Genomic DNA, 11,566 nt, shown 5'->3' with positions numbered 1-11,566 from the left:
TATCCACAAATGGAAGAACTTACTCCTTTTCTCTTCATAGTAATTTTTTTAATATACCGTTACCATAGCTATCCTCTGTCTCCTTTTTGCCAACTTAAGCAATCCCAAGAGCTTCAACAAGGCCCTGGGAGCTGTTTCCAGGTCCCTTCTGTTTGCTCGGCAGCTGGTCCACACCTTTCTGCAATTTTTGTACTACTTGTTAGATAGGACTTTTTCCTAAAGTTTTATCAGCACTCCACAGAAGACCAGAAAACCTTCAATGGCATCCCAAGCAAATGTCCCATTTGTGCAACCCAGTGTGATGTTCGCCTGTTTTTTTTTTCCCTTTTTTTTTTTTTTCAGAAGCATTTCATTGTTGTTGCTTGAGTGCAGTTTGTGATATATTCTTCCAAACGTTTTCTGACCTACTGCTTCCCATCCAGTCATTCACTGTCTGTGTTTGCACACTTGGAGCCCTCCTAGGCAGTTAATATGCACGCGCTCTGTTCTGCCATCATTCCCTGAGTGGCTCACGTAGGCTAATCTTTTCTCTGCATAACTGCCAATTTATCATTGTGCTCCAAAATCAAAGGCAGAACTGTTTTCCAAGAAAGGTAAGCTGGAAATACCATTTTAAAAATATTTTGCATCAATTAATGCTGCTCAGTATACTCACATTTACAGAACAGTGATTTAAAATAATACCCAGTCAAACACATCGGACTCTAACATTGTGAAGGTTCCCAGAAGAAAATTTAAATCTAGATTGCTGGGGTTGTACTGTGGTTTTGGGGGAGAGAAGAAGTGTAGAAGTGTGGATTGGTGGCACACAGGAAAGAGCAGAGGGAAGAAACAGGAAGAAAATGAAGGGGGGAAAATGTCAGTTTTTAAGATGAGATATAGTCTCATTTGCATTATCACTTGCGTTGGCCGGAAGTCTTCTGCCTTGGCACCCCCATTTTTCCCTTGTACTTTCATAGCTACCACTGCACTGTTGTGGATTTAGGCATCCAGTAAACATATACTGCTTTAAGAGGAACATACACAAACCCTACCCAGAGCACTTTACAAAAATTGTCCTAACTGTTGAGGTTTCCTGTGGTCTCCCAGGCACCGTAGCACGTGTCACAGAAACAAGTTAGGGTCCTAACATTCTACCATTCTGTCTGCTGAAGAGGGAGCACAAGGGTGCAGCCAGCCGGCACTCACACAGGTACTGGAGAGCAAAACAGCAGCTGGGGGTGAAAGCAGCATCACAGAGAACAAGAGAAAGAACCTGAGGTGAAGCTCAGCATCTCCAGCAGACTCTGGTCCCAGCTTCTCCCACCATGGACCATCCGCACGTTTTAGAGAGCCTTGGACTAAAACGCACACGCAGCTCTGAGCACCTGCCTCTGGGAGGGGAAGGAGCAGCCAAGCGCATCCCTGGGCTGTGCTTTCCAGGGGAAGCAGAACAAGGACCGATCCCTAGGATACATGCTTCTGGAGGTGGATGGAGGAGAGTATAACCAAGCAGAGCATTGTGGATTTGTGCGTTCTTAAATAATGAGACAGGTTGATTTGCCAAACACTTTATCTTGCTTGGCAGCAACTTTTGCACTTGCAAGACATTTCTAACATGCTTTCCTAACATCCTCCCCCTTCCATTCTTCAATACCAATAACAGTATAGTAGGTATGTAAAGATGCTGCTCTCCCTCAAAGGAGACTGCTTGCTGGGTCTCACAACAGAAAATATGAGATCACTATATACTAAGCAGGGTAGAAAAATAAGGAATACTACAGCATGAGAGGGGTTAACTGCTTGTCAGTTTCTGAATAAACAGCATGCCTGAGATTTGGAGATATCTGCACCTGTAAGCCATTTTCAATGTAAGTACACAGATATAGAACATGTACAAGGTAAGAATCAGAGGCAAAGCATTTAACATCCCACATTTATGTGCGTATATATATATTATTTTTTTTACAGTTACAGAATTTTTTTCTTCAGACAATTTTACATTTGTGTGCTGTGTAAGGCACATCTAGTTCAACTGATATGATGAAGTACACAGGCTTCTTTTGCACAGAACAATCAGATAAATATGTACAAGACATGAAAACAACGTTTGATAAAAGTATCAAATACACAATTAGGTCTTAAAAACATTTTAAAAAATTTGAAGTGTGTGCAAAATTAGACAAAGAAAGCTTTTTTTCATATCCCAAAGGTTATAGTATTAGAGGTTTTAGGTGCTGGCTAAACTATTTCTATTTTAAGAGCAGCTTAATACTTAAAAAACAAACAACAAGAAACCCTCGAGGCATTGCATGATTTCAGTATCTGTGCTCTCAGTGAAGGGCTGAGTGGTCTGACGACAGTGTGTGTTAATTGTGCATTAACTTAAAATCTAGAGGTCCATAGTTCCAAAGCTCTGATGATTTCTCTTGAGCATAACTGGTTTGAGAATTGGTAAATCTGAGAATATGATGACGATGTCCATCTAGGTTTGCTGCATTTGTTCAAAACACCAGAAAGCTTGGAGGAATCTGCATGAGAGAGTTGTGCACGTCACTGAACCCCACCATGAAAGCAAATCTTAATTTCTCAATTTCCAAGCAATCAAATCTTTACTGAAATATCAAAAGCATTGATTTTCACATTACATACGTAGATTTTCAATGACTTTCTGTTAGGGAAACAGTGTTTTTCTTAGGAGCAAACCAGACTACATTCACTGTTCCACAACCCTTTAGTTTTCAAGGTGAAGTTTTACCGTCAGCTTCAAGCTGGTAATACTATCCTCCTCCTTCCCACTCAGCAACCCAGAGTGGTTGAAAACTGCCTGAAGGATGAACCCTTTCCTCCATGGGTGCAGCTTCCCTGATCCAGGTCACCATCGTACAGCGCAGGTGCAGAAACAAGCAGCAAGGTGTGGAGGGGAAGCAGCGTAGCATAGCTTAAGTCAGCATGCTACCAAGCATCCAACAATGGCCTCAGTTGTATGGATAGAGTTTAAGCTTTATAACCCAGCCAAAAAAACAGCTTTTGACTGACTAGATGAGACAGCCACTTTTGTCCTTACACATGCTGCACTTCACTCAGCAGGGCTGTTTGACTAGATGGCAGCTGCAGGTGAAGATGTTGCCTAAAAGTGGATTTTACCCTGAACTACATTGCCTTTGTGTCAGCAAAGAGGAAGAATAAAAAAAGGGCTTTGTTGTTATTTTTCAGGGAAAAGGTGAAAAATGGAGTAGAGGAAAGAAGATGGTATAAAAGAAGTCTTATCACATCTTGGACTAGGTATTTTTAGAAGACCAGATGTTACAGAAGCATTTTTGTAAGCATACTTCCACATCCTCCTCTAGGACTACTGCACATGATGAAGCACACAGTGCAGCCATCAACACGCTGCTTTTTCAGTTGAACTTGCATTTTTCTTCACAAATGCTTTCTGGGTGACTTCACCCTTTGACTGGTCCTGCACAGAGGATCAAGTAAACCAAGCTTGAAAGGCTGAAGTGGTCTGGTCAGAAAGCTCACAAAGCAAGAAAGTAGCTGCCAGTTATACAAACACAATCTACTTCAGTACTGCAATTTTACCTCAACCCATGGTTTAGAAATTAGATTTTTGCAGTTACCTAAAAAAAGTAGCTTATTCTGCCTAATGAATGCTATATCCTGCTTCTAAAAGCCTCAGTGTATTGCTAGCAGAGTAACATCTCCACACTTTGCTCCTCAGAGCTGTCTCTGAATGTTTCTGGAGGCTCTCAGTCCCAGTTTGAAAGCTTGAAGCAGCATGAGTTTGGAGCCCTGGGAAGTACACAAAGCAGCAGCCCACAACAAGACTGGAGCAATCAAAATCTGTTCAGTGGTGGCTTTCATAGCCAAGGTCTTACAAATCAGTACAACATTCTGGACGTAGCAAAGAGTAGCCATGTTCCCTGGACAGCAAATGAAAAGTGATGCTGAACATAGTGCTTATCTGAAGCAAGCACTCACAATACCCCCTGACCCATCTCCTGGGGTTTGTTATCCTTACCTTCTCTAAGGAATTCTAACTGCTGGGACCTTTAAATGCAAATCCATTCTTTGGACACTGTTCTGGCCGCATCATTTGCATGTACAAGTCCATCCTCTGCTGCATACTACAAACACAAGACACAAGCAATCAGAAGCCAGACTAGTACAGGAGAGAGCCAGCAGCTGGCTGTGCTACTTGAACCTTTATTAAAGCACTGGGCAGATATCAGAGTTCAGGCTACATAATCAGACATCTGTAATCCTCCATCACCATGGTATCAAGAGTCATTCATCAACAGAAACTGCGCTAGGATAAGCAGCTTCCTCTAATAGGACAACGCACGGGTACACTTAGGATCTTGTTGAAGACCACCAGCTCCAGGCTCTGGCAGCCACGGCTGACTGGTCTCATGACAGCATTCCTGGAGAGCAGGGGGAAAACGTACCTCCTGCACAGTCACCTTCCCCACAGGTCTTCTGTAGCATGGGAAAGGTTAGGAAGAAGTCCTACTCTGTTAGCCTATGTTGACTGTGTAAATTGAAGCTCACCTCTCCAGTTCCTCTGCACCTACTGAAGGTACATTTGCCTACAGACACGTTCTCATCACTGCTTTGTCTTCCCCAGTTCTCACTATCTGCAAATCCCTAGGTCAGCTTCGGCACAGTACTGGAGGGGATAGCTCAGTCACAGCAGGCGACAAAAAGCAACTCCAAGCAACAAGAACCATTCCTGGACACAATGTACAGATGTTCATGATTTCCCTTCAGACAAAGGCCTTCAAGGGGTTTCACTAAGCAAATGCAAGTAAGGTCTAACGCTACTTCAACAGTAAATAGCTGTCCATGTCTAGGAGGCCTGTTTTTTCCTGAATAATTCTTCATTCCATGAGGTAGCAGAGTTAGACTAATGCCAGAAGACGCCATTCACAATCACCTGCATCACTTAGGAGCCTGTTGTCAGAAAGACAGCCATGGGAAGTTAAGATTTTGTACTGCAGAGTAGCATCATCACAAAAATTTGTCACAAAACAAGACTTAGCACTAATGGTTCCCTGTGTGCCTTTTCCATAGTACTAACAATCCTACTAATCTCTAGTAAGTATATTGACTGTTCTAGTATTTTTATGTACTGCACAGCTTCTCAAACACAAGATCCAGTGGACACCTTATGACCCCAGTGCACCAGCTTTGGAGCTTCGTACCACAACATGCTGTACGTGACCACAGCTTTAGGTGAATTTAAACAGTAATGAGATGAACCCACAGCAGACGTACGTACCCATCCGTTGTTTGATGGGAGCTCCAGGCCAGCGCTCTCCACTAAATGCCTGCCAAATACCTCCAATGAAGGAGCACTCTATGACTGCTGGCAATGCCAGCAAGGCAGTATTGTTTTTTGTTTACTTATATTTCACGGACTCTTCAGGCACATCATCTTTAGTGGTCATTGGTAACTGCTGTAGGTTGAAGATTACTGCCACAAAGGAAGATGCTTGTCTTGCTTTAAAGAAATATTAATGCCAAGATATTAAATATAATTTATTCATGATTAATAAAAATACACTTCTCTAAGATCCAAAACACTAATAGTTTATAGACAGTAGAAGCTTTGTTATTCTTTGTCAGGTCTTCCAGCTTTATTCAAATTTTCACAGGAGTGGAACTAGGTAACAGACCCTTGTTTTATTTTTGACAGTTCCAGCAAATATTGTCTTTTTGCTAAAATGGCAGGTAATCCATTCACGTTTACGGTTCCTGCTAGACACATGTATGTATGACACTTAAAATATACATTTTACTCTGATTCTTTGAGCAAGATGATCCCCCCAGACTATTTGCAATTGCTTTGTGAAAAACATAATTAACATTAATCCTCTGGTATGTCTTCATACATACTCCTTCAGCTGCCTGGCCAAAAAAAAAAGGCTAATTTGTGCATCTGATATAAAAGAACAGAACATCATAAGAGAAAAGTTTAGGTAGAATAGTTTAAGTTCTTCTAGAATCCTTACAAAACCAGCACTATAACTTCTAAACTCATGTGAAAAGCAATGAAAGAGACATTTCCCAGTTTTCCTTGCAACAGAGTCAACTCTTGGTGAGGAAAATCAAGGAACCCAACAACAAAACCGACCACGATGCAACTTTCTGCTGTTAACTAATTTAGAAGAGGCAAGGCAGAGTATTTTTTTTTTTCCCCGTACAGTGAAGCAAACTAAAAAGCAACAAAAATCAACATGAAACACCACCAAAAATCAGACCCACAACAAGACACAGTTCGGGCAATCTAACCTTCCTCCCCAAAGCAAAGCTACAACCCTTGCCTTACGAAAGGATTGGTGTTGAACACAAATTCCCTTGCCTCCCTTACTCTTGCTGGGGGACCAAGCCACAAAAGCCTTCCCCCTTCCAACCCCCTTATTATTTATTGTATTATTTTTTCAGGGTCCTTATCTGTTATAGCAGAAGTCAGACATCCTTTTAAAGCTCCAGCTATCCAGGCTATCCCTGCTGGCTTTACACCAAGACACTCCGAGCACTTGCTAATTTGTAACACCAGCTTGGAGGTGAACAGCTTCTGCACCACGTTAGGCTAAGGGCACTACCACCTCTAATTCCTGATAGAAGACAACATGAACTGCCCCCAGCCATTTCAGTGTTCCCCCAAATTGAAGGGTGACATCTTCCAAGAGGAACAGCAGCAAAAGACCTAGAGTCGTCCTTCTTCAAGATGGAAAAGCAGCAGATGGGGACACTTACTGAGAAGTGTCCAAAATAAATAGCTATCCTAGCCTACGTTCTCTAGTTAAACAAACCAAGAACAAATACTGGCATGTTTTACATTGGGTCAGAGAGGATTTCTACAGTCATTCTTAAAGCTGCATACCACTATATTATGTTGCAGCGCAAGATCTCAGCTCTTTTCATATCAATATAGTCCTTGAAATCAAATGTGATGAAGCATTTCCCAATGCAGCCTTTTTTCCTTACGAGTTGATCCTTCTTGGGTCTAATCGACAGCCAGACTGGATTTTTTCCAAATCAATATTTCTGAGATTGTGGTACTCTCCAAAGACTCTCAAAATAAATCACAATTAAGCTTTAGAAATCAGTTTTGGATGCAAGAACAAGTCCTCACATGTTGATACTGGCATTCAGACAACATTTGTATGCCCCAAGGGATTCCAAACATTCATCACTAAAATCTTAAGAAACATCGAGGATCACTGTCTCTCATTTGATTTCCTAATAGCTACACACACACACTATGCAGTTGTTTAATAAATACTAATATCCAGAAGTAAGCTGTGATTTATATTAAAAGTAGGTGAGAGTTGGGAGCAGTCAGCATACATAACCAAGCAACTTCTCAGGTCTCTGCCAAGTATTTGGCAGGTCAGTTGAGAGAACCACAGACATGCCCAGCACTACTTGCTCTCGGGAACAGGTACATGCATAGACACCATCTACAGCTTTCAGCTCCCTCCTCGGAGATCTTCTTCTGTTTTTCCCTTAGCTTTGTTCTCTGTAGTCCTGAAAAAGGTTTTGGTTTGTTAAGCGTTAGCTATTTTCTGCTCTGTGACAACAGATACTGAAGATATCCTTTCAGACTACTGACTGACAGCTCACATTAATTTATGTGCTGTAGGCCAGGGCCTGTATTACAGGTTAGCCTTACTGCATATCCCTCACCGTACTACACAGAGGAACACTGCTAGATAAAGTCCTGGGAAAGACAAGAAAGGGAAGTGGACAGTGAAAAACAACTTGGAGAACTCATCTGTTTTTTTATTCACTTTCTTCATCTTCAGTTGTACCTGAAGTGTAAACTGCACAATACCAAGCAGCCGTCAGAAAACCTCGAGGAAATGTGATGGATCACCCCAGTTCCCTATAAACAGGAAATATTTTTCAGAGACCAACAGGGATTTTCAGCTACTCCTTGGGCTGGCACTGATCGTGGGTATAACGCGCACGTATACACGGACTTGCGGCATAATGCCCATAATGTTCATTACTGGAAAGCAGCCCAAACGCAGGAGGAAATGAAACTTCAGTATAAAGCCTTTTTAGAAGTGGTTCACACAAAGTTTGAGAGAGGCAAAACTAGTAAATTTTGCGGTGTAATTACCAGAGTTGAAAGTTTTAACCTGGTACTTTGTTCTCAAAAACTAACAAGGCATGCTATTAGCAAAAGTATTTACATAACCAGAATAATTCATTTTATAAGACTGGAATGTTTATCCATATTTAAAGAAAGCCCATGTAACTTGACAAATAGTAAAGGTAAAGAGTGCTAAATCATAAGGTCATCCGTTCATCAAATAGAAACATTGAGAACCCCATGACTCATTTAATCATGCACAAATATCACAAAGTTTAAAGAGGCCTGCTGAGAACAAAGTTTTCAACTTTAAGGAGCCTTACTCCAAGATCAACCCACCTCAACCTCTGGGAACACCAAAAGCTCCTTGGGTACAGATGCCATCCCCACATTTAAGCAGCTAACCTGCTCAAGGCACACTTAACCAGCCTGCCCGCTGCGTGCGGCATCCCATCCGTACAAGGCAGCAGTAGCACGACAACAGCAAGCAAAAGGAACACCAGAAGTGTTGGCTGCCACTGAAACTGCATTAGTTTGCCCTGAGCAGTGCTGGGACTTTACTCCCTGGTGTAAGGTGGCTGCTGCTGAGTAAAGAAAAGCATCTAGTAACGTATCTTTGCACCCTGAATTGCCGGAGATCCCTTTGTCATCACAAGTGAAGTTTAAGAAAACACATCTGCATGTATGACACGCACGCCTCGAGGCACAACAGGATACTCTCCCTACTGCTCAACGGTGCTGTAAATACGCAAAAGCAAGAACGACCCCCAAACCGATCTCCGTACAATGTTTGCGCAAGCTAGATAATATCAACTAATCGCTCATACGAATCCACATGAGTTACTAGATAGCAGAGGAAAAGTCAGCAGTTCTTAGCGTCACCTTCTGGCTGAACATCAACTAATTTCAGTACACTAAGTGAACAAAAGGAACTTGGATTTCTAAGACCCTCCATTGACATCCATGGTGGTGGTTGGTTTGGTGGGATAAGTAGGTCTTGGACATTATCAGCAGCAGGTTTTTTTTTTTTTTTTTAGTGTTATGAACTATGAAAAAAGGTATTTTAAGAACTTAATAAAAAACACTAATGTTGTTACCTTGATCAACAGGTAATTTCATATCAAGATATTACCATTCTGATACTTTTCAGATATTAAGACAGTTTGACTAATTAAAGCCTATAAGTGAAGGGATAATGACAACCTATGAAGGTGTGCAATGATTTATCTTCCCTGCTAATGCACTCTCTCTCCAAAGTAGAGAAAGGCACCCCTGCTGATCCAATGCTTGACAAGCTACCTTTGGTTTCAGAAGTGAATCATCAAGGTGTCCCCAGAAGCAATCATTCCAGTGCTAAGATTGTGCCACTAACTGGAAAGCTCAGCTTCTGCAGGATATTTTGACAAATCCATTGTGGAGACAGACTTGCCATGAGCAAGGGTAGTTAATGAAGAGTCCCAGATTCTGCCACATGATCCAAACATGTGAGCTCCATTTCGGCAACTGACCAGGCTTTTATCCTCAGCTAGCCCATTCCCTACAGCTGCAATCCAACCTGACATGCTTATTAAAAAAAAGTAAAAGTACTGCAGTGTAAGAGCCATGGTCTGGAGTATTACTATCAGCACAATTAAGCCGATGTTTTGTTTCTGGCTACTACTGCTCTCCATCTGTGACAGCTCTCCAAAGCCAAATATACATATGGTTGTTATCTAACCTAGTTGTCAAGTGATCCTGGTTAGCCAGAGAGAGATGCAAACAAAGCTACCAGCAGCAGCTCTGACTGATAGTACTCCCGATCTGGCCCACTTGTTCCAACTTCCTAGATTTGCTACTTTAAACTGGTTGGTAGTTGTGCTCTAACATGGATCTAAGCAATGGCCAAGGTTACAAAAAAGCCTCACTTGTTCTCCATGGTGGTTGTTATGGAGGAAAAAGTGAGGATCCATTACGAATTATAAGTTCCCCCCCACCTTGGTCTTTAATATACACACATTTTTTATGTACGTATGCATATATGTAACATTAATACATATACACACAGTATGCATACAGAGAAATACTTTCACAAGTTGATTAGTGTATAGATAAAAGTAATCCATAGCAGAAGGAGGTGGAAGCTTACAGGTGATAACGCTAACATATTACCCTGGATTTCCTCACGCAGGAAGTGCCAGAATCAGTTTTTTTTTTTTTTATCTACCACATAAAGAGACAAACTCAAATTACTGCAATGAACAGAGCTCTACATAGATTGATAACAGGGAAATAACTTCTTAACCCAAACTTAGCCACCATTAGACCAGCACAGTGGAATAAAACCACACTCTTTGGAAGAGACCCACGTTCACAAGCAGAACTAATCTCTCAAGACAAACAGTACTCCGAAGATGCTAACAAACAAGTTTTCCTTCCCAACTTAGTTCAATAACACTATCGTTTACCGTAGGACACCAAGCGTAAAAACATTCTTCCAGTTATTTTGGGTTCAAGGACTTCCTGAGCCAGATGTGGTTTCTGCGTATTCACTAGCTGACAATGAATTTCCTGCTCTTGAGTTTGTTCGGTCTGTTTGAACCCACATCAGTTTTCAGCTTCCATGTCATTTTTTGGCAACAAGTCCCACCAGCACACTACTCACTGAACACAAGCCTCCTCCTTCCATTTCACTCTTCAAAATATTGAAGAAAAATGTTTAAATGTGTTCCTACCATTCAGGATTTTGTCAGAAACTTGAGGTTTTAAAAGCATTGCTCAGAACTGATCAAAATGGCATTAGAACTGAGCAAATACACTAAATTAAGTTTATTTTAAAGCTATAAACCCTATAGCAGTAACTCTCAAGTTTGTGTATGCTAATGTTTCCATAGTACCTGTTAGCAGTTGCCAAGTAATGCAGCTATTCATTACTTTCAACATACATGCACATGACAACTAGTGCACCTATTTATCCAGGATTAGGTAAGGAAAGAAACCCCTCCCTCCCATGAATCCTATTGTTCTTTTTCTCAAAAGCCTGGGACTAGGCAGAGATAGAGACCACTGATTTGCTGTCAGAACACGTTGCCAGATAATAATTACAAGCTGAACAGAGATATCAAAGACTGACAGATCTCGAATAACTTGCTCTCCCTCCTTTTCATTGGTAGTTCACTAAAGCTATCTTAAAGAAATGGATGCCTTCTATGCTATTATGTCCTCACATTTCATCACCAAAGCCAGAAGAGTATTAAGAAAAGTTATATAAAGAAAGGGTTTCTGGTAGACACAAGAAAACCAAAACAATCCTTCCCCCAACCCTGCCACCTAGGTTAATTACTGTGTAAAAAAAAAAAAAGGAACTGGCTATTCTAAAGCAACCCGACCTTGCAAAACATGGGCTGTAGAACATTTTGGCAGCAGGTCAGAGAAACTTTCCTTATTGCCATAAATATTCACTAGATAGATTTATGAGCCATTGTCTGACCATTAGCCACC

The 11,566-nt window shown here is 41.3% G+C and overlaps 1 protein-coding gene across 3 annotated transcripts in view; it reads right to left on the bottom strand.

The window, feature by feature from the left end:
• Positions 1-344: 344 nt before the first annotated feature.
• ESRP1 (epithelial splicing regulatory protein 1) overlaps positions 345-11,566 on the bottom strand; it is a 34,838-nt gene continuing 23,616 nt past the window's right edge. Inside the window, exons 14-15 of one of the 3 annotated variants that reach the window (XM_040546548.1) lie at positions 4,004-4,109; positions 1,911-2,510 (exon numbers count right to left, since the gene is read on the bottom strand). In XM_040546548.1, coding sequence (XP_040402482.1) covers positions 4,019-4,109 — 91 coding nt within the window. In that variant the 3' untranslated portion in view covers positions 1,911-2,510; positions 4,004-4,018. Of the gene's footprint in view, positions 2,511-4,003; positions 4,110-11,566 lie in introns of all 3 variants that reach the window. The other 2 variants (XM_040546547.1, XM_040546549.1) reach the window with 2 other exon arrangements.

The sequence above is a fragment of the Cygnus olor genome, chromosome 2, assembly GCF_009769625.2.
Source record: "Cygnus olor isolate bCygOlo1 chromosome 2, bCygOlo1.pri.v2, whole genome shotgun sequence".
NCBI classification, from domain to species: Eukaryota; Metazoa; Chordata; class Aves; order Anseriformes; family Anatidae; genus Cygnus; species Cygnus olor.
Note: the sequence above shows the minus strand (reverse complement) of the source record. Positions and strands in the feature narration are given on the sequence as shown.